Source organism: Centropristis striata, chromosome 6 (genome assembly GCF_030273125.1).
Source record: "Centropristis striata isolate RG_2023a ecotype Rhode Island chromosome 6, C.striata_1.0, whole genome shotgun sequence".
NCBI classification, from domain to species: Eukaryota; Metazoa; Chordata; class Actinopteri; order Perciformes; family Serranidae; genus Centropristis; species Centropristis striata.
The window spans coordinates 455,087-479,585 of record NC_081522.1 but is presented as its reverse complement, the minus strand read 5'-3'; the positions used below and the strand labels follow the sequence as shown (position 1 = coordinate 479,585).

Below are 24,499 nucleotides of genomic sequence, written 5' to 3'. Positions count from 1 at the left end.
TTAACCTAAAAGCAACCCGATCTCACAAAGTTACATGAAATGACCAAGACTTCTTAACACTGAATTTCGTGCTAAAAATAGCACACACGTCATTATATATACACATACGGTTCGCTGTTGTAAAAAAGGCTGCAGTTTTGGTGAATTTAGGCTACAAAACCACTGACCTAGGTCAACAGTGGTCTGTTTGGGCAGGCAGGAACCGATCAACAAGTTCTCCAACCCAAACTGCAGAAGAGATCGTGTGTCAGTACCACCCAGTACGACACGTAGGTTTGTACCGCGGCTCACGTTTCATGACACATATGTACATAGCACGGATTTCGGTACATTGACGCATTCTAAAATCCTGGTAATGCTTTATAAAGGACAGTTTGAAAAGTGAATTTTCACACATTACGTGCCACCAGCATGGAATTTAGTGTGAAGAAGTCGTGATCATTTCACATCATTTTGTGAGATCAGACTGACTAACGTTGCTAACTTCGAATTACAGATGCACTTTGCTAACCAAATTAGCATTTGCTAATAACAAAACATCATCCTCTATGCTTTATCCATTCTGCACACGCACTGGTTCCAAAAAAAACAAGATTGTGAGGGATAAAATGCCAAATTCAAGGCTTCAAAACAGTTCTCCACAAACCCATGTGTGGAGTCTTGCTTGCTACGTCAATTTCTTTTATACAGTCTATTATTCACAAACATAGGGCACAATACAAATGCAAAAACAGCTCACAAATATCTGCTGTGAATTCTGCTGGCCAATATGCAGGCATTAGAAGGTGGCCTGGAGACCTCCTTAGCTGTATCAGTTTCTAACAGGGTTTTGGGAAGTGTACTGTCCTTTGTTTCACCTCAGCTTGGGTAATCCTTAAATAACTGACAGGGCTATTCAACAAAGTCACTTTTTCTCTACACCAATCTGACAGAACAGAGGACTCTGCCGAGAGAAAAAGCTGATGGGATTACATTTCTCTGGAGCTGTACCTTGTTCTATTTCATGTGACAAAATGACTGATTGATTGAAACTGATTGAAAAGAAATATTCCTGTGTAATCTATATTGTCTTTTGATTATATTCAGTAAAGTTTAACTGCCTTAATTATTGTCACTATGATTACAACAGTTCATAAGTGAGAGTCAGAAGACTATAAGGATACTAAGTCAAGGGACTGATAAAAGATATCACGTTCATGGAAATGGGATGGACAAACAACCAAAATAGTATGGTATTTGGTGTTTGCCACCTTCTTTCAGCAGGATATGCTCTTTGCTTATCCATCAGGTTGAAAACTTTAAATAATTTGCTGTAGTCTCCAAACAGTGGGTGAATATGGATGAGCCTCTTTCAGTCCAAGGATGTAGAAAACTAAAGAAGTACTCTGTCACAGTAACAGACAGGGGAAAGTCAAGTGTGCTTTGATGCGAAGGTCTGAAATAAATGTTGTTGCCAACAGCTTGTGAGCAATAAACCATAAAATAGTATCCAAATAACTGTCAACTTTAGCAGCAGCTTTATCACTAACAATTAAACTACATCAGTACACTTTTAAATAAGACACAGTAAACATATCACAATATGATGTAAAGTAACTTTCTCAACTGCCGTTTTGGAGGTCTTAAACTCCGAAGTTAGCATGTGTAGCTAACTCAACTGAACTAGATGTGATTGGAGGTTTGTAGCTAGTAATAGTGTCTGGACAGAAGTAGATTTAAGATTAGATTAGCATCTAATTTATCTAATTTTTGTTTTGGAAACAAATGAACAATGGTCAGTAGTTAGCTTGCTATCAAAGATAAACATTAATAATAATTAAACATTTGTCAAGCTAACATTACATTTTCGAGTGTTATGTAAAATTACTGACCTATTGGCAGTACTTTTTTGGTCAACATTAGGTGTTATTCCATGAGGTACTTTTCCCTGTAGTGAGCCGCTATGGTTGTGGTTTGGGAGAGAGGATCTGGTCAAGATACGCCCAACTTCACCGGTTAGCGGCTCAGGTGGTGGCTCAGACAGCACCTGCCTTGGGTAGGTACTTTCTGAGCAGCTACAACTAGTCGACACTGACTGAATACGGTTGAGGCGCCGATTTTGCGCATGCGTGATTCATTTGCAGACTGGTGCAGACTGGACACTGAGGGGTTAACAGCTCCTGCTCTGCTGACTGCAGCTGGGAGAGACTGCTGCAGGAGGACTGGGCCACTTGTGAGTGCTTTGGGACGGCACCTGCTACTCGTTAAGAAGAGCAACGAGTCTCCAAAAATCTCCAATAACACCAGAAAAAGTGGCTTAATTTGTCGCTAGTTGCTTTTTTGAAAAAGACTCGCTAAAGGGGTCTGAATAGTCCCTATATAGCAACAAAGGTGCTAAGTTGGTAACACTGCTTGCCGCGTCGGTCAGTTGTCCCATTGGAACTCTGTTGGTTAGCCGCTACAAAGGTACCTGTATGGGAACAGATGCTGAGGGGAACCAACTAGTAGGCGGAGCCAAAACACTCAGCTGCTTTCCAAAAAGTACTTAAAAAGTGCTCAGTGGAAACACTCCTATTATCTCCGAGCTTTAGCTTAGACATGCAGCAGCCAGTAGCTCATATAAACTTAGCATATGTTAAAATATGTTAGTGATCCGTAGAGATACAGTCATCAACACTGGAGAAGGAAGCGCAGGGACTGGAGTTAGTGCAGCAGACCTTGAGATATCATTGGCATCGCCCAACCCAATGCCAGATCGGCCAAACCAAGCAATACTTATACTAATAACTAATATAATACTAAGAGAGGCAGAATGAGAGCAAGGCTTGCCAAGTTTGGGTCTCGGGGCTGTTCCACTACCCAGTCTGCTCCTGAAAAGTTCGATTTGGGGCAAAAGCTTTAATAATAATAATAATAATACATTTTATTTGGAGGCGCCTTTCTTGGCACTCAAGGACACCGTACAAAAAAGATAGAAAAAGATTCAGCAATAAAATACAATAAAATACACAGAATTGATAACAATACAATACAAAAGATAGATTGATAGATAGATAGAGATAGATATATCTGAAAAGATAGATTGAACTGGACTGGATTGATTAGTTTTAAACAGATGTGTTTTGAGTTGTGATTTGAAATGGGGGAGTGAGTCAATGTTCCTGAGTTGGGGTGGTAGGTTAAGACACAACTGCAATCATCTACTGGATGTTAAACCTGTCAGATTTCTACCACTGCCTACATACCTCTGAACTAACCAGTACAATTAGGATACATTACCTCATATGTGACACCATTGTCGGTGCCTGCATCCCAGGGAATGAGATCTGTCTCCAGCCTCTGGACCCAGCCACACTCCTTGGTACAGAGGTCCTCTCCTGAGAGTCCCACATTCCAGTCAGGGCTCGGACCCAGCATGGTGAGGAAGGACATCAGGTGACGAGTTCGATCCACAGAAAACTCTGCTGATGGAGCTGCTCGTCTGGTGACAGAGGTGGGTAAAGGAAAAAAAACTTGTAATAAACAAAGGGCATATCCAGATAATTAAAATTGATTTTAAATATAATTTTAATGAGATGGCCCCAAGTATGGTTTGAATGTAATCAACCTAATATTTGCCAATATCTCAAGACTCTATTAAAGCTATTTTTAGGTAATTACTTGCCAAATGGCAACCTCCGATGTCAAGACCTCTGACCCGGGTCACACTAATGCTAACTGCTGGATAATTGAAGCTCCGAAACATCCAATTAGTGCCAAAATAGCTCATAATGACAAATTCTCTATGAATGTCTAAAGTCTACTGAAAATAATAAAAGCTTCAAAGAAACTAATAGGGTGATTTGAAGTTTCTATGCTTAAAACTTCGTTGGTATCTTAATTATCACATTTAAAGCAAGACATAAGTGCAAACACAACAAATTGGAACAACTTGACCACTTCGCATGCAAAAATGAAGAAAATTAGCAAATATGTCATACTCACAGTGAGTGTGTATGTGCATGCATGTGTGTGAATATTCTCATTAGTAAAAAATAATAGTGGCACAATATATCGCAAATGACAGACAACGCTAGGAGGGGTAATTAAACAGATGTCTGGTGAAAGATACAGTACATTAGTGTGTGTGTGTGTGTGTGTGTGTGTGTGTGTGTGGTAGAGAGAGAGAGAGAGAGAGTTTGTGTGTGCGTGTGTGTGTGCGTGTGTGTGCGTGCGTGTGTGTGTGTGTGTGTGTGTTTCTAATTGCTCTTGAATTAATTCCAAAGAGTGCCCCGGATGCCAGATTGTGTGTGTGACTATTCAGACAAGTCAGAGCTGCATAAAAGAAGAATCATAAAACAATTAAGAATATGTTTTTATGTATACATTACAATACAATATTATCTGGATCTTAACTATATTAAATCGTTCATAGAGTGCATAAGAAACTTAAAGTTTTTCTAACTTTTAAGTGCTTATGCTACTAATTAAGAATCTGATACTGCTTCCAAATAAATATCAGGTCTTCATGATTTATGGAAAGGTCAAAGAGAAAGAAATACAATATGTCTCATATTGCTTTCCTTGATCATGCAGCTTGTCCTAAGCTATGTAGATGTTGCCTCTATAATGTAATGCAATTTATGGATCACTGAGCCAGAATTCTATACACAGTATCTTTGTTTACTTCAAACCAAACAGATTATGTTATGCATTAGAAAAAAAAATAACGAGAATAATCTTGGCTGGAAGGAAAGCTTTGGCAGCTTCCCCACAAAAAAATATGACATATTGTTTTGCGGGGCTCTAAAATATCAACTTATCATGAACAGAGAAAATCAGCCTTGTTTTAAGCTTGGCCACCAGACCAAAACATTTCATAAACCCAAGGTTATGCAATTTTCTCAACCTACAGAGACGTGTGTAATCCTTCAAGTTAAGACACAAGACAATAGGAGTTTTTTTTATCCAGCTGAAACAAAGTATAATGGACTTTGCAAAGACAGTCCTGCTGGAAACATAATGAAGAAGACCTGCCGAAGCCAGCGGTGCATTCACATGAACCTTGGATGTGTGGTTCATCAGAGGCCCCACGATACAATTTTATATCGATACTTGAGTCACGATACAATATTATTATATAATATGTTTTAAGCAATTTGCGAGATGGTGAGTATTGTGATACAAAAAATTGCAATTTAACTGTTTAACTGCATTTTGTGTCCACAAAATTAAATTAAATCAAGAATTTTTTGTCAAATAAGAGAAATTTAACTGAACCAATGAGGCACTGAGCAGATAATTAAGTTGGATGAAGCTTCAGTTTGCAAACTGAAAGTTGCAATAACAATTATAAAAAACACAGAAATACAAGAGTAATAATTTGAGCAAATCTATCTTACTTTATCAAACCTTGCTAGAATTAATTACAGAGTTTAATTTGATCCAAAATGTATTCAAACATAAAACACACTTAAATATGCAGGATTACTGTAAAAACTACCCTCGTGCCTCTTCGGGGGATAAAACATAACACATTAAACTCCTTGACGTTATCTTCACAGTTTAATCTCACTTGAGTTAGTTTTACAATCGACAGGAAGTCTCTTTTCCTCCTTTCAAAATAAAAGTGCTTGTTATCAAAACAGGCTATTGCATAGTACTGTATATATAGCTTTTATTTTGCCTATGTATGCATGTTTTACACATACTGGAGTATGTATAATAACATAGCGATTAATCAATTAATTTATCAATAAATTTATAGATAATCAAGTTGTCATTTCTTCTAAGCAGCATTTTCTCAAACTTTCCTCAACTTTAAGCTTCACTGCTCTGAATTTTTTTGAATGAAACATAAATAAAGCCTGACTTTGCAGCGTTATTTGGATAAATTCCTGACACGATATGCTGACACATATCTTCTAGTTTCATATCATACTAATATCTCCAGAATATTCTTAAAAGTGAGCTATGGTCTCCAATTTGATCAACACTTGGTGGCCATGAATCGATATTATATCACCACGAAAAATATCGCGATACTATGCTGTATCGATTGTTTATGTTAAGAGATCAGGGTAGAACAAGTTACAGCAACGATATTGTACATAATATGTAATATGTAAGGCCCTTAAATTAAGTAAAGTGTGACAATGGTAAGTAGTGCCCCCCCCCCAAACAGACGCAGGATATACATAGACATAGAAAGTTAAAAGCAAGTATATCTCGCGCTTATCCAACAGCTAAAAACACTGGCCCCCAGTTAATTACCTGTTGTTTTTGTGTGCCTGTTGGCAGCGATTTGATAGTTTTAATGCATATCCCCGATCAACCAATCCAATAACAGTTCTGACATTTTCAGTTTGACTCAAAATGAATGAGAGCGAAATCACTGCAGAGAAGTAAATCAAACACATTTCTTCTTTTTGAGAATCACAAATGTGACCTATTAGTCCAAACAAGCTCAGAGGATATAAAGTATTTATCATTTCCGTAGCAAAAAGTTGCTGATCATTTCTGCTCAAGGTTGATGTTGCTATTTTACAATTTTGTGATTTTTTTAAATTTTAATTTCCAATCCTATCTCTCACAGAAGCACCTTGTCCCTCCAGTGAAACGGACGTTGAGTGATACTTACAGGTTGAGCGGCTGCCATGCGGGCCACTGAGCCTTCGTTTTAATGACAGTCAGCACTTCATCTCCCTGCCAAGAGAAAGAGGGAGAGATACATGAAGCAATTTGTCACTAAATGGATGACTATTAAGGGAGAAAAAAGAGACATTGACAGAGAAAAGGCCAGAATTGACAAATTGACATGACTGAGGGTGAGTACTCTCATCCAAGGGCAGCAAAGTGTGTTCCACTTTTCAAAGGCTTAAGAGCCTCTTATCAGTCCTTATCAGGACAGAATGGCTCTGTGCTGTATGATAATAGCCGTCTGTTATTCTAGTGGGGGACTGTTCAGCTCTATAGTCTCTCTGTAGCATGCAGCCACTTTACGGCCTGCACAACACATTATCTATCATAATGCATTGGACCTAATTATTCAGCCAAAAGCAGGAAGACAAATGATGGATTTAGTGTGACGCAGCAGTTGATTAGAACAAAATTGGAAAGTCCATATGTGCCCTTTCTGGTTTAATAAGAGCCTTTATTGAGTTTTCTCCACTTCTCCACCTTTTCACACACACACACACTCACACACACACACACACACACAAACACACACACACACACACACACACACACACACACACAAACACACACACACACACACACACACACACAAACACACACAACAGCTTCAGGTTGGGAGACGCTTTTTTCTGGTTGACTGAAGGTTCCACATTCACCTTGAAAGCCTCCTCTCTTTCCCTGGGCGGTGTGTGTGAGAATGTGTGTGTGTGTGTGTGTGTGTGTGAGTGTGTGTGTGTGTGTGTGTGTGTGTGTTAGTGGGTGTCTGCCTGTGTATGTTTTTGTGGATGAAAACAAGTTTACAAGTCAGTGCCCATCCTTTTCTTCATAGCAGCCCGGGGCTCTGCAGCCTCTCTGGCCTCAGACCTTACTCCACTTCACACACACACACACACACACACACACACACACACACACACACACACACACACACACACACACAGATATGTATATGGATATAGACAACCTGAGGGACAGAAACACTAGTTTCTAAAGGAGCATTGTCCAAATCCAGTAGTAGACAGGAAATGATGCAAGGCTTGGATATGGACTTCTTCAAAATTTTGAACAATTTTAAAATATCACAAATTGGGAGGCAAAGTATGTGAATTAATTACACAACATTAATTTAAATCCAGTGACAGATGAGACTTCATTCTCTCTGTTTGAACAATCATCTCTACGAAGTGAAGTGGTAGCAAATCATCTAATGTCAGAATCATGTCAGAGAAGAGACGAGAAGTTTTGTTTTGAAACAAAATTTTGATCTCATGTTCCCATGTTGGTTTTGAAAAAGCTGACTCTTCAGAATGAAATAGATGACATGAGGAAAATAGAGGTGGATTATTCAGTATTCATTCTCTCATTTCAGTAAAAGTACTGATACCACACTGTGAAAAGTAAAAGTCCTGCATTCAAAACTTTCTTCAGTAAAAGTACAAAAGTATCAGCATCAAAATGTACTTAAAGTATCAAAAGTAAAAGTTCTCATTATGCAGAATGGATCTCCTCAGATTGTTTTATATATTCCAAACATATTATGAAATCATTATTACTGATGCATTTATGTAAGCATTGTTTGAGATTTCTCAAGGTAGGGCTCATTTGACTATTTATTATACTGTTATGAGGTTTAAACAATAATAATAAAAAATGTCTAGTCACTTTAAATTGATCATGATTTCATGTTAAATCTCGACCTGAAAAGTAACTAAAGCTGTCAGCTAAATGTAGTGGAGTAAAAGCATAAAGTTACATAAAATGGAAATACTTTAGTAAAGTATATGTACCTCAAACTTGTGCTTAAGCACAGCACTTGATTAAATGTTACATTCCACCACTAATGACAAGATTTAATAGTTCACCAGTTGTCAAAAGAAGTCCAATACTGATTCACTCCGATATAAAAAAGGTCCAATGTAATAACTCTGATAAAAGAAACTAATAAAGAAATCTAATATCAGTTCTTCATAGTGTCAATCAGCAGCCAGGTGGGTGGATGAGGGGTCAAAGGTCAATGGCAGCTCCCTTCACTTGTGTTATACTTCGTATTGAAAAAAACAATATCCATCAATACAACATTCCACACAACATGCAGTAATGTTGGTATGTGGTACAAAGTGTTGGCTACTTATAGTCATCTTTTCAATATGAAAGCACAGACTCACAGTTACACTTCACCATAGTTGTTCCTGTTTTTCCAGCCTTGCTTGCTCAAATGCAAAAAAGCAGTAATTACACATTTCCCACTTTCTAGATAGACAAGTTGAAAGGATAAACATGTTGAAGGTAATTTTCTCCATCATGCCCTCTCCCATCTGCCATTACCAGAAACTCTCCACACTTTGGTTCAATTTGGGCTAAAAGAAAAGCAGCCTATTCCTGTGAAACCGTCCTGAACGTTTTATAGCAGCCTCTCAGCCGCATCACATAATGCAGAACGCTCTGTGGAGGCCGGCAGGTGATGCAAATCTTCCTGTAATGGTGTTGCTTGTTTACGGTAATTATCGTAATGGCACAAAATGACTGTGATTTACCAATGTTTAAACGCACACTACATTCTCATGAACGTTTTCAAGGAGAAGGGAAAGAGAGGAACAGAAGGAGCGGGAGTCAGAGAAGGACAGGAAACAGTAGTATTTCATTGTGGAGCGGAAGAAGAGACACAAAGTGTGGAAAGTGGTGTAGCTGAAAATAATGAGCACAGCGAGAGGAAAAGGATGAAGACAGCACAAATAAAGACAGAGGAAGATACTCTGAGAAAGGACTGGGCAGCAACAAGAGAGACACAAAGGAACAGAGTGGAAACCACAAGAATGCACTTAAAGAAGGAAATGAAAGTCTGAGAAAAGAGAGAGGTTAAATAAGGGGTAGAGGAAGAAGATATGCACACAGACATTCATTCACTCTATACTCCAGCATGCTAACACTTCTTTCTCTCCTTCCACACATGCTCTTTTGTTCCATACTTCCCTCGCTCCTTTCCTTTCCGTATAACTCTATGAGCGTCTTTCATTCCTCACTCATCCTATTTTCCCCCTCCCTATATAATGAACTCCTTTCATTTTATCTTTTTGTCTTCTTTAATAAAAAAATCAGATGACTTAGCATCATCTAATAAGTGCAGGAATGATTCGTTGATGAATTGAAATTTTGAACATTTTATAATGTTGTAATTCATAGCCCTTAAAGCAACTTTACATAGAATTTGTATCTCTTGCATATTAGCACCACAATAGTTTACGAGAACAATTCACTTCTACGCTGCTGTTGTAAACACAGCAGGAGTACATGTGCAACTACCATGAGATTACTTATCATAAAATACTGCTGGACAATTTTGCAAACTTGGTAAATTTTCAAGTAAGTGCAACAACACAAGATATAGCATGCCAGCTAATATATATAATATATAATATAAGTCCAACAGCAAGAAGACCAGCTCAGGGCCTGTTTACCAGACAACGCTCTCAGGTGAAATGATGAAATATTTTATCAGATGTGCCTTTCGTTTAAATGGCGACAGCGTTTTTGACCACCTTTCAGAGTGGAAATCTTAATAAGTGTTGTGTTTCTGTCTAAAGGGGCAGTGCTTCTTTTGCGTCACCGTATCCACGGAGATTTCCCCTAAAGACGCTCGTCTAAACGCGGAATAAAAAGTGAGAACCCAACACCACTTTTGGGTTTTCTCTCCAGATCGTCTCCATCTAAACCGGCCTTAGCTTACATTGAACTGCGGTTACAATATGCTAACCTTTATTTTGTTCCCCACCTTAGTTTGAGGTTTTTGCACTTTTTTCTTTGCTAATTATCTCTGAACCCAAAGTACTGCTGAGACTTCTGGGAATGTTGTTAGTTTTAGTCAGTCAGGATCACCTGAGTGGGACATGAACGTCTCTTCCACATTTAATGTTCTTCCATCTGATAGTTGTCCACATATTTCACTCAAAACCACAAATGTCAGCCTCATGGAGGGGATCACTGAAGTGAGGATGATTCATTCTCCTCGTACATGAATTTTTAAAAATATTATACCAGTCCATCTAATAGTTGAGCTATTTCAGTCGGACTAAAGTGATATCCTGACAGACTGATGTACTGACATCCCTAGAGCCACACTGCTCTATAATAAATCTGTATTTAACTAATAATGTCAGTGGACCTTATAGCTGCAGCCCAACAATACACTGGCAATAAATTGGGCACTTATAGAAACATATAGATTTCAAGTCAACAGTTATCAACACAGATGCACATTTATTTCTCCCTGAATGTGTTTGAGCTGCTGTTAGTGATTTCACTAAGATGAGACTCTCTGTCCGTCATTCAGGTGTGACAGCGGTGGAAATGAGGGCAGAGAGCTGCAGCCACCGGCACATCTTACACAGAAATGACAAAGATTAGTAAGTGACCCTTCTGGCCAACACTCAGCTACATGATTCAGATGTGAAGGCCTGAGTAAAAGAGTGCCGTGACTCACTGCTATCACATCTGAGCCCTGGCAATACAGGAACTATTTCTAGACCATCAGGTTGATGGACAGGAAAATGGTGACAAAGTAAAAGGTAGAGACGGAGGAAAAGAGAGGAGAGAAGATGAACAAACACAAAGCAGAGTTCAGAACTGACCCGGGCTGCAGCTGCGTTTTAATCCCAACATGCTAAATTGAAAAGGCAGAGGTTGATCAAATACGTTTGTCTTTATATGGAAAAAGCATTTTACAGCTTATCTAACTGCCAATTAAGAAATTATGAGATAAGCAGTGATTTAAATGCTTTAGTTGGATAAATAATGATGTAAGGCAGCATGAGTGGCTCAGCAGTCTGGCTCCCTGTGACGTGAACAATCTGGAGAGATATTCTGACAGTCCAGACACGTAGAGGATCCTACTGGGAAGCTTTTGGTCGTACCAATCTGTGGTTCTTTCGCTCTTCAAAGCTCCACGGTGTGTTGCTTGCGGTTTGCTGCTAAGCAGTTTGTGTACAGACAGTTTTTAGTGCTTTTTCTTTGAAAGCAGCAGCTTGTTGTGGCCATAAACAACACTTTGAAAGCAGTGAGCATGAACCGAAACACTAAAGTTGCAGACTGGGAAACCAAAACAACAACTGAAAGTCAACTTTAAGTTCCATAGAGCTGAGAGCTCATCATTCTCTGAGGGTTTATCACCACGACAACCCCTTTCATTAAACGAAATGATATGATCATTATATGAAAAATGTGGATTTTAGCAGGTTTAAACTAGTATTTCCAAAGTCAGAAATAGCACCCGTGTGTATTAGCACCACAATTTTGGCAACATGGTCAATTTTCAACAAGCACTAAATATAACACATAAAGCTACCAAACTCATACGTAATGTAAAAAAAACATTCCCCAAGCCTAAAATATGTTATTTTGTTCATAATATGTGATTTTATTTTCCTCTCCACCATCAAGGGACCACCAGAAATTAACTTGCGTCCCCCTTGGAGGTGCCAACCCCCAGGTTGAGAACCACTGAGGCATGCGTTGTATTTCCGTTTGTATTTATTTTTATCTTCAGAGACAGAAGCATGAATTCACTTGGCAACAACACAGAAATACATGAACTTGCTTATTTAGGTTTTCTGAATTGATGATTGTGTTTTGTAATGATTTCTGATTGCAAATTATTCATTTCCATGAGGGAAGCATTCTTGTGTTGTTTTTTGTGTGATATTTTCACAATTTACAGTACATTTTTCTTGACAGCTGGATGGAAGTATACTTGTGTGAAAAGGACAGATGCAGAAAACAAAGACAGCCTGCACAATTCCTTCCCAAATCCCCTCAATGGTCTCAGTTCTGCCCACTTATCCCTCACTCAGTTTGGAATGAAGTTTTGCCTGGAGGGACTCTACGAGGACTCTCTGTTGTCCTTCCAACTCGCTCTAATAAAGGAAAATGAGCCTGGGGACGCAGGGAGAAGGTGTCTAATAAAAAAATCAACACTGCACTAATGCAATTACAGATGGATGACTAGGCCACTATGCTGTTAGTCAGCTGGATAAAACTCAAAGCCTAGGTCAAAATGCACACACACACACACACACACACACACACACACACACACATGTAATTGATCACTTACTGTACACTGATAACACACAAATGGTTTCATCTAAAGGTGACTACATGATCAGACAACCTGTCCTTGTGGAAATACATTGTAATTCCCCTCGTCTAGCAAGATGTCTTCCATCATTTGTCAAGTATAATTTCGCAAAGACACACACAACAACAATTTCAGCTCAGCAGGTTATTTACCAACCACCTGTGACATGGATATGAAGCCAAGAGCCATGCAGTATCATCTGTCCAATTACATTGTAATTTACTTGTCCCTCAAGCTAGCTGCTGTAATTGTACTTTACAGAAAAACAACCTGTTCCCCCATAGCATAACCATAAATACATTTGACAAACACAAAGCCTGTACCTTCTTCCCCCTGAAGGCTCGCTTGCTGCAAATAACAATTCAATATTTAATGGTGCAACATTTAATATTTTTTGTAGCACAGAGTCAGCTCTACTCAGAGTTTTTAACACATCCTCCTGGCTAATGACTCCGGTGAGATTAGTTCTGGTTCTGTTGGACCTGACTGCTGTTTGATACCGTGGACCACAGCACCCTATGGCTCGGTTACGCCACCTAGTGGGCATCGCTGGTTCAAGTCCTATCTGACCGACAGAAATATGAGTGTAAGCCTCGGTACCTCGGAGTCCAGCCCTGCTCCGCTGCTGTATGGGGTTCCACAGGGGACGATTTTAGGGCCCCTGCTTTTTTCTCTGTATTTACTGCCTCTGGGTAGCCTGGCTAACACCAGACTATTCTCAAATGAGGTCTAGTCTGGCAACGAGCAATGTATTTCTCCGTAGAGGAGGTGTGGTTTACGATCCTCCAGAGCCGTTTATTGGACGCTTAGAATGTCTATCAAAGCGTCTGTAGGTAGCTCTTAGCCAATCAGATCAGTTATACCAGATGGCGTAGTAGAGCTACAGAGATGGATGTTTGTTGTGTGTGTGTCTGTGAGAGAGTGTTGCTGCTGCTTTGCTTCTCCAGTTCTCGCTTTCTGCAAGATTATTTATTTTCATGCTTTATTCCCCCTCATGTCATTCAGCCACACACATCCACTGATTTTATGGGCAATAATCAAGTTGCTGCGGGTCTCTGGGGGCTCCGCTGTCCGCGGTAGCGGGGCTATTAGCGTCGCTAGCGGTTATTAGCGCCGCTAGCGGCTAATAGCTAATAGCCGCTAGCGACGCTAATAGCCCTGCTACCATAACGCCGGTGATCTCAGCGGAGCCCCCAGAGACCTTTCGCCTTTCAACTTTCGCTCTAAACTATTTAAAACACCATCTACAGCTAAAGAGAGTTTTGCGTCTGCAGCAGCCATGTTGGATCCGGAAAACTACAAGCTTCCAAGTGCCGAGTAGTATGCGTCATCGTCTTGCCGTCCCTCCCCGCTCTGTGATTGGATCCCTAAAACAGGGCTAAGAATGCTTCCTGGATTCCAGACCCTTTCGCAGTTCGAAATTAAATTCGAGCGCGCAAGGCAGTCTGGGTATACCCAGACTAGCCTCTGGGCTCCATTTTAAGGATTTTCATTGTTATGCTGATGACAGTCAGATATATATAGCTCCCTCCACTGGCTGCCTGTGCATTTTAGAGTCCATTTTAAGATTCTTTTATTTGTTTTTAAATCTTTAAATGGTCCTCTCTGAGCTCCTGCTCGCTGCCTCAGGTCAGCTGATCTGCTGCTCCTGGAGGTCCCGAGGTCTAAACGGAGCTCAGAGGGGACAGATCTTTCTCTGCTGCAGCCCACAAACTATTATAATATATATATATATATATATAATATATGTAATGAGCTGCCTTTAGCCTCCTCACTGCCCATGTTTAAAACTCATCTTAAAACCTATTTTTATTCCTTGGCTTTCAACCACGCATGAGATTCTGCTCTTGTTTTAGTGTTTTATGGTTTGCTTTTATTTATTGTTTTTTAAATTGTATTTTTTTTAAAAGCAATGAAATTATTTATTTGTTATTGTCTGCTTATTTATGTACAGCACTTTGTTGCAGCTGTTGTTGTTTTTAAAGTGCTTTACAAATAAAGTTGAGTTGAGTTGAGTAATGAGTAAAAATTTCAAGATATGTTTCTAATTCTAATAACTTGATATTTTTACACTGTGTCCCCTGGAAATATGATATGTCCATTCTAATCTCCATGTAACCTGTCATAGATTATATTCCAGCACTTTGTGTAAAAATTTGAATTTTTCACATTAAATACAACCTCAGAGCTCCAAAACAACACAGCACCACAACCCACATTACAACCGAATTACTTATGATTTTGACAATTGTTTTTCCAATTGTAATAATAGCAGCAGTAATGTTACGGGCAATGGCAGTAATAGTCGGTGTAAAAACATAGTGTTTTGTTAAATGTAGCCAATTAAAGTCATGTTGGTTGTGCTGAGGAAGAATTCCCTGACGGTTAAGAATTCATAGATATCTGCTGCAGCAGCAAAAAACACATCTACCATATTTAAACTCACTCCTCATTAAAACCCCTGAAGTGTCAAGTGTTAAGTACTATATTTTTATATTAGACATCAAGCATTCATAGGTCAGGAAGTGGTTGACTAAGCTGAATCATGGTTATGTCTATGTCCATATTGGTTTAACCCATTGACGCCGGGAAAGCATTACTGCATTTCTACCATTGAAACCGGGAGCGCTGTTGCGTCACTCTACCATTAAGGCCGGGACAGCGGATATGTCATTTTGTAGTATTTGTATTTTTTTCCACCTATTTTCGGTCTCTTGGCCAATGAAATGCATCAGAATCATGATCAGAATACATGCGGGAGTGTCGCAATGCATCATGGGACTTTTCCAGAACTTTGAATCATGGAGGAAGACGACGGAGGCATATCTTTATATATATATCTATCTATATATATATATATATATATATATATATATATCTATGAGCGGAGGAGCTCAGCAGGAAGTGACGGAAGAGATCTGATGAAAACAGCGCCGATGATTTTATTGCTGATCCGACTTTGAACCCTCGGAACCAATCGACCGGCATTTATGGATGAGGAATATGTTTTTAGACGACATATTTTCACTGAAGAACAGACAGATTTGTGGCCATCTGGAGATAATAATATTATTATTAATAATATATTAATATTAATAATAATGATAGGCTAATTGATTGTGATGATGATATAAGAAATCATGACTGTTTATGTCTTATATTACTTTATGCGTCGTTGAGGACCCTGAAAAGTGCAATATATAAAATGTATTATTATTATTTATTATTATTATTATTATTATTATTATTATTATTATTATTTATTACAGTAGGCTAATGAGAACTATGTCTTGTTCTTCCAGTGGTCATATCATGTTAGCATCTTGCTAATGGGCATGTATTAGTATTATGCATAGGATTTTTTTATTCAGTCAAATGTAACATTTGCTGAGTTTGTTGATTTTTAAAAAAAATTTATTGAAGGTTTGGACAAATAAACTCAACTTCGTATGAAAGCCACGGGTATAAGCTCTCAAATACTTTTTGAATTTCATTTTTATCTGCTACAGAGGCTGAAAAATCTATTATTTAGTAGGTGTTGAATTTCCAGAAAAACTTCAGGTTTTAGGGGGTCATTTGAAAATCGCCCAGAGGTTTTACAGGCGTTTTTTTCCAGGCGCTTTAGGCCTTAATGGGTTAAGGAAGACCAGCCTGTTTCAAATCAGACACACCCTGTGATAGTCTGCACCAGAGTGCAGATAAGCGGTTAACAATAATGAATGAATGAATTTACATTCATTCAACATATAAACGTCTTTGACATAACATCATCGCAGCCACTTCTTCACATTCTCTTGATAATGTTAGTTCATTTTTAGAATGAAAATCTGTCGATATCTTACAAATTGTACGTGCTGACACACACCTCCACACATTCTTTATGCTTTCTGTTGGTGTTGGTGTTGTTTTATTACATTGCTGCAGCCAATACATGTGCAGCTTGCTGTGTGTGAGTGTGTTGGTGTGTGTGTGTCGCTGTGTGCATTCCTTCCAAGATATTATAACCTGCGGGCTTGGTAATCCATCACACTTGTGTCAGGTGTAATATGTGATACATTCACCTGAGGAAACATTGTCACATTAGCCAGCATGGATCATTCTTGGTCTTGGCAAACTTCCCTCTTCTGTTTGTTACATAGAACAAAACAGCTGCAATTAATAATGGCTGAAGAATGAGGTGGAGTTATGAGGTTTTTACACTGTGAATGCATCCAGCCTACAACTACAGGGTTCATGTGAGTATTTGTATTCATGCAAGAAAAATATGAGCAAAATCACAGCCACAGATCACCCCATTTTAAAGCCCTAATGTGCCTCTTACTGGTATAACTTGCTGATTTGTTTATCTGTTTACCGAGCCATTTAACTTTGAGGTAGTTTGGGAAAATGGATGGCTCCAGTGAATGAGCAAAGAAGTCATTTTCATCAGTAATGTGATGGGAATAAAAAGAAGGAAAATATAAAAATAAGTTGAGAAAACACAGGGAAAAAAATACTCTCAAGCTGAGATAAGAAATTAGATGTTGTCATTAGAATGAAAATAAATCAACTGCCATGAAAGCGCTTTTGAAAACTGAGGTTTTGATACAGAAGAAATGTGGAAGCTTTGCCAGAAAGCTTTTGAATTTGCGTTTGAAGTGGATCTGGAAATGGAGATGACGTTTTAAAGACTGCTATCCAGCAGACTGCAGCCACTCATCCAAGACACCTCAAAGGCTTTTGGACCAGGCGCTCGGGTTTAAATCTGAAACATCATTATCATCGAGATCTTCGGAGGGTGCGAGGAAAAAGAAGAGAGAAGAGGAGAAGAGATGCGAAGGGGGTGGATAGTTTTGTAAATCAGTGTAATTTAGCGCCTTGTCTGGTGTAAAACGGGTCTTTTACCATCAGGTGACTTCTCGTCCTATCCCACCTACTGTTTCTCCGTCCTGTTCTGTGTGATTTGGAGTCTGGTGTGACTGTGATTTCCTGCCACACATTTGCAATTACTCAGGTCAGGTAAACCTTAAAGGACTGGCTCTATTATTCAGTCGTTTGGGAAAAGAAAGATCCGGTTATTTATATTCCACCGATGAAAAGGCCATTGTGCTCAACTGAGAGCTGCTCGGTCCCTCTGGCAACTGGGTGGTGATTATGAAATTTCCTCCAGTAGTTTGACTTTATATTGTAGTAGGTCGAAGTGTGTCAAATTGCTCTTTGAGGTTAAAGACAACACCCTGTTTTTCTACTGTTTATTCTATTTTATTCTACATTCTATATTCAATATAAAATACTCACTTTACAACAAGTTCTCCAACTTAAATGGCAAAAGAGTCTTGTGTCAGTACCACCCGTTATGACATGTAGGTTCGTATCAACAATGTAACAACAACGGTGCATTCCAAAAATAACAAAGGCTGCAGTTTCTGTGGATTTATGTTGTGAAACCACTGACCTAAGGTTTAGGGCAAAAATGCCAGAAGTGAAGTAGTTACAAGGTATAGGTGACTACCGCAAGTTACGTAAAAAACACAAGTTATGTAAAATACGTAAGTTATGTTCAAAAACATGATTCACGTAACTTAAGTAAACAATGTAACTTAAGTTAAAAAAGTGTTTTTTTAAAAACACTTGTCCCGTGTTTTTTTTCACACGGGACATGAATTCCCAGTCTCCTGGGTGAAAGTCCTGTTTGTTCAACCCATCCTCCACCTCAGCCTCCAACCAAACCATTTTAAATTCGCTTTGCTGTCAATCGCTACTCCGTCAGTAATATGGTGGCGGACACATTGCAGCAGTCAGTGAAATATGTCAATATCGCTTGTTTTTCACTGCCTGTGCACACAACCTATATTTATTTTTTCGATGGGAGAACAGGCTGCACTTTACACCCAAATTTGTGCACATAAAAAATGTCAGTAATCTTGTATCTCATGTATTTATTCCAATTTCACAAATACATTTTTCAGTACTTTTGGAGCCCAAAAGCTCACAAACTTTGCCATGTCTTTATGAAATGGATCCATACAATACACCAAATGTACTATTCATTTATCAATGCATTGAGGCTGACAAGAGATAACATTTACAAAGATTAGCTGGTAGTCTGTTGTGATCTAAAGTCAACTTCAATCATAGTGCAAGAATCAGTTCCAGGTCAGAAACAACACTCTTATTAACTGGATGAACTCTTCACCTGAGGCCACTGACTCTGAAGCCTCTGGAAACGCTGTATTATCTGTATTATTGGTCTCAGTCTAACTATCTGCTGAAGAATCAAACCAGGGAGTGATTTACTGTATTATCTGTATTATCTGTATTATTGGTCTCAGTCTAACTATCTGCTGAAGTATCAAACCAGGGACACCAGGTTACTGGAGCTGACCTCCTGCTGTGGGATAGAAAACTAGCCAGGAGGGTCATAGCTATGACTTTAAAGCAACTTTAGAGAGTTTACAACTCATGTTGAGAAAATGATGGAAAAGAGCAATTTATGTGAGCAACATGTGTCAACCAGAAAAACATGGTGGAGGGAGGAAGGAAAGGCGAGTCAGGTCACAAAGTTGGTAAAAGAAAAGAACAGCAAAGAGAAACAAAACGGGGAAAGTAAGTATGGGTGTCAGAGAGAAAGGCAAAAGGAAGAAGGGTCAGCAGGGAGTACGAGAAGTAGAGTTTTGTGGAGAGGAGAGCAGAGAAAAGGGAGAGGAGGGAGGTCAGAGTGGGAATGAAAGTCCAGTAATTGCTTTGACCTTGAGCTGAGCCGAGGTGTAACTCAGTCAAAGCCAGTGATGAATTCCATGCCCTCGGCCCTGTTGCGGGAATAAAGTCACTGCTCGCAGGGATTTTTGTTTATGACCACTTGGAAAAAAACAGAGGGAGGACAAGACTGGCCGAGAGAGAGTCTGGGCGGGCGGTTTCACAGCCGCCCAGGGAAACTGTTAAATGGAAACGGAGGACTGGTGGCGATGCTTAAAGAGGAACAACAGCAGAAGAATGTGTAACAGTCGGACAGATGGACTGATGATGTTTATGACCGCTGATACACTGAACGATGGAAAAGCACTCACACTGCTTCCCTTTGTGCTCTATCTGCTGCAGCAGCGCCGGAGTTTTCCAGCAAAGAATGCATTAACAGGTTTTTCCTGCTCATTAAACTTTCATAAGGCTTATAGCCACGGCAGGGAAATATGTCATATTCTGAAATGGCTTGCACCATGTAACACACTGTATGAAAAATGATCTTTTATGAGCCGTGCCTTTTTTTTATGCTTTTTTGGGCAACTAAAACATCATGTCACATGATTTTAGTGGTAGAAGAGGAGTATAGATCCTACAATTTAATCTATTTTTTACTGAGAGGTCAATGTTTTATTGGTCACAAATTTAGTCAAAATTGTAATTACCAAAAATACATTTGCTGCAATCAATTCCTGGTGTTCTACACTGGGTATCATTTTAAGTAGTGACTCACAGTACCAGTATGAATAGCATAGTGTGTGCACTAAAAAGAAATTATAGCAGAGACAGTTTAGAAGTTAGACAGCTCACTGTTATCTCTACTTGGTCTATTCATTTCAATGGTATAAATGAAATTGAGCACAGATCAGCAGTAACAGTCAGAGTTACCAAAGTAAATATTGGACCCATTTTTCACAAGTCGCATGTTCTGACACATTATGTTTTTCTGCAGTACAAATCAGGAGAAAATGATTTTGTTCAAGACCCGTCTCTGTCTCACATAGGCAGCTTTAGCCAACAGTTGCATTAGCCAAACTGTGTCAAAACAGTTTAGGAACATCCTAGTTAACTATTTTTTGTAATGCTAATATCTAATGTTACAGTACTTCTAAACTAATTTTATAGCATATTACTTCAATTTGAAGATGACACAGTTAGCCAGCTGGGGTAGATGTTGTTAGCTGTTGTAGTCCAATCTGTTATTTTAACACCGCCTATATTACTAGTAATTGCCCACGTTACTAGTTAGCATCACTTTCTGGCTTCCCCTGAGAGAGGAATACAAACTTAACAGCACAATGCTTCTTCCTAAATGCTGCATGTTGCAGATAATGGTTTACCTCATGGTTGATAACTAACATAGGCTTGCTCAAAAAAAAGGGTATAAATGTCTTGAAACAACATTTATAGGTTAAGTTGCTATGATGCATGACTGATTGGTGTTTTTTTCATATGGAGCAGGCTGGACTACTGTTCTCCTGTCTGGTCTACCCAAAATAGTCAGCAATCAGCTACAGCTGCTTCAGAACTCATTACCAATGTATAAAGAAAGTCCTAAGATCAGTTTCTGCACTGATTTTTAAACTCTTTTACATGTTTTTCTTGCAGTGACATATTTATCTATGGTTTGTGAACCATATGGCCCCTCAGGTCCTCTAGTCTGTTAGTTATTCCATAGTACAGGACTAAAACCTTTGGTTTCTAACCCCAAATTAACCTGATGCTGTATGCAAGGCATAGCCTCATTTCCAATGTGTAGTTCACTTTAATTATTTCCAGGTCATCTACATTATCCTCATTTCATACACATTATTTGGTTCAGTTTAATTCAGTTCAATATGCTTCTCTTGATGTCTGGGGGCTTTTATTTTGTCTGATTATTTTTTAGTTTTGCCTGATTAGGATGGTTTCTTTGACATCTATATCTGAATGGTTTCTGTGGCTGAAAGTTTGCAGAAGTAGTTATTGATCAAAAATGTTTAATAAAAACAAAACGTAACAGAATTTGAGTACTGCTGTATCAGCATTCACTCCTGCATTATCACCTAAATCCTCAGGCAATGTGTAAAAAAAATGTTTTTGTATTATTTTGATGGATTGTAGATGGTGAAATCTCTGAATTCCTTACACCTGTTGTTACGGCTGTCTGCCGTTTTTTTTAATTTATTGTATTGTTTCTCTGCATTACTCTGCATTTATGTAAATCCAGCTGTGAGGTTGCCTGGAGGTGATTGGCTCTTCTGGAGCTGAGAGACCGCCTACTTCCTGGTTGCCTCTACTCGTCTGTGATTGGTGCGGCAGAGATTCCTGCGAGGCAGCCAATCAGAAGTCGCCAATCAACAGGCTGCAGCTTATAAAAGGCTCATGGGTCCACAGTTCATGGCGGCTGTGAGACAGAGCAGTCTGCCTTGTTGGTCATATCAGTTTGTGTAAAATAGGAGTATTGTATTAGTGTGTGTTGCAGTATTGTTGGCCTGTCTGAGGGGTTTCAGACAGTGTGTTTTCTTGACCCCTTTGTTAATTTTGTAGTTTATAAATCTGTTAGTTAAAGAACACCAAGAGTTTGGACACCCTTTGTTAAACCTTAGTTTGTTTGTTGGTTTGTGAAAGCTTATCGGTGCTGATCTCCTTTTTGTTTCTGAGTTTTGTTTAAGTCAACAGTTTGGTAATTTATTTTATTTGTATATTGTATTGCCTATTGTCAGCCCCATACAGCCTCTTTTTGTTGTAAAAGCTTTCTCTTACTGGTTAATAAAAACCTGATTTAACCAGAACCTCCCAGTGTTACGTTCCACCTTCATTTCTACAACTTTTCACATGTTACTGATGTAACACTGAGCATTAGGAAGTGTGGTTCTTAAACTGTGATATTATTTGCCCAGAAGGTGGTGACCCTCGCCCCACCCTTCTCTGTGAACAGCTGAGCCTTTCAAGGTTGCTCTTTTCCAACCGATCATGAAACCATCACCTGTTACCAATTAACCTGTTTACCTGTGGAATGTTTCACAACTTTCCCAGCCTGGAAATGTGTTGCTGGTGTCAATTTCAAAATAATCACAAAAATGCATGGAGTTGATTGAAACACTAAATTTATTGTCTATTCGTACGGTTTTAATTTGATACATGCCAAAAAAAGTTAGCATTTTTTTTAAATTGACGTTTACATAGTGTCTCAACTTTTTTGGAATCAGGGTTGTAACAAGCCACCAACATGATCTCACAGAAATCCGTGAAATAGCCACGGAATCGCTCAAATTTCCGTGAAACTGACACGGATTTGGCTACAATGCAAGTTAATGCCAGTCATATCCCGTGGCTATTCCAACATACAAAGTGATTATGTACATTCACTGAGTGAATATTTAGAAAATAAAACATATATTTCTCGCTAGAAATGTGATCAAAATCCATTTTTATGCAGAAACTAAGTCAAAATATTGATTTTTCACTAAAAATGAGAGAACTGTCCGCCATGTTTTTTGTTCTGACCGCCGGGACCTTGAAAGTCACGTGACTTGGAACAAACCAATAGGAACAAATACCAGGTTGGGATATGACTGTCATTAACTTGCATTGTTGCAAGTTAATGACAGTCATTGCTATTCCACGGATTTTGAGTTACGCGAAATCCGTGGCTATTTCACGGATTTCTGTGAGACCAGGTTGCAAGCCACCCTGTTAGATAAATGTAGTGGGGCAAAAAGTCCTATATTTATATTGAATGGAATGAAAATGTCAGTAATGAAGTAAAGTAGATCTCAGTCTGGTTATTTCTAAGCACTCTTATGAATCTTATGAGAACCCCTGCAGGTTGTTAAGCACTCCACAGTCAGTGCACTGACCCGTACTAATGACATTAACACCTTTGCGTCTCTAGAAAAGCCACAGAAAAGGCCTGATTAAACTGAAGGATTCATAGTTACACTGTACTCTAATGGTGCAACTTCACTTACAATTTCTACTTCAGTTGCACTTGAGTTGTGTGGTTCTCCCCCGGGAACCCTGGGTAATTATCTTGTCACAGAGCGAGATTGGTGTGTTGAACACAACTGACTACAGCGAGGCTGATTGGCGCAAAATATAACTGGCTGCAGTTCCGCTAATGAAGAGGGATGTGAACTGGTGTCAGGCTGCTGTCACGCAGTAAATGCCAAGCCACATGTCGGCGCTCACACAGGCACTGAGGTTGAGATGATTACACCTTATCGTCCAATATCCGGCTGAGAGGTGTTCAACAACGACGGAGAGACAAGGAGAATGCAGAGCAAGCCAAAGAGGAATGAAGGGTAAAAGAAAAGACAGCAGGGACAAAGGACATGGTGGAGAGACGATGAGATACAAAATGTTGGTAAGAGGAGGGTGACAGTAATACAGAGCATGCAGGTGGATAATGTCAAGTTCAGGTCTGTTTATTCGATGGCTTCTGAATCACAATATAGCGCTTGCAACAGTGATATTTAATGGTTAAATCTAGAATCAGGTGTATTTCTGTTTCTGCCGATCCAGTGTACAAGTGTCAAGAAGTTCAGTACAGGACAAAGACAAGGTATCTCATACTCAAACTGGGAAACTTTTTTCTTTTGTAAATATATATACACTGATTCTGAATTTGATGCATTTTGTCACAATGTCTCAATTTTTTTAAAACGTGGGTTTTTAATGGTTTCCAGCATTACTTGGGCGTGCTGCCCAGGTATATTTAGAGCTGTCAAAGTGTATCTGGAGGCCCAATTTAGGATTTTTATGTTTTATTTTTTCTATCAATCCAGGAGAATGACAGCATCCTCGATCGATTAATTACCCGTCACTCTATCCTACATGCATGCCCTGCAGAGAAAGAGACAGAGAGATAGAGACATTCTCTGGTATTACATGAGAAGATAAGGATAAAGTGCAATTAGACAACGTGACAACGAGTCGAATCGGCACAGTCCTCCTGCAGCAGTCTCTCCCAGCTGCAGTCACAGAGCCGGAGGGGATGTTAACCCCTTAGCG

The 24,499-nt window shown here is 39.1% G+C and overlaps 1 protein-coding gene across 1 annotated transcript in view; it reads right to left on the bottom strand.

Annotated features, from left to right (window-relative positions):
- LOC131972763 (spondin-1-like) overlaps nucleotides 1–24,499 on the bottom strand; it is a 117,858-nt gene that overhangs the window by 30,496 nt on the left and 62,863 nt on the right. The window contains exons 7-8 of the mRNA XM_059334475.1: nucleotides 6,599–6,663; nucleotides 3,259–3,460 (exon numbers count right to left, since the gene is read on the bottom strand). Of these exons, the coding sequence (XP_059190458.1) occupies nucleotides 3,259–3,460; nucleotides 6,599–6,663 (267 nt within the window). The remainder of the gene's footprint in view (nucleotides 1–3,258; nucleotides 3,461–6,598; nucleotides 6,664–24,499) is intronic.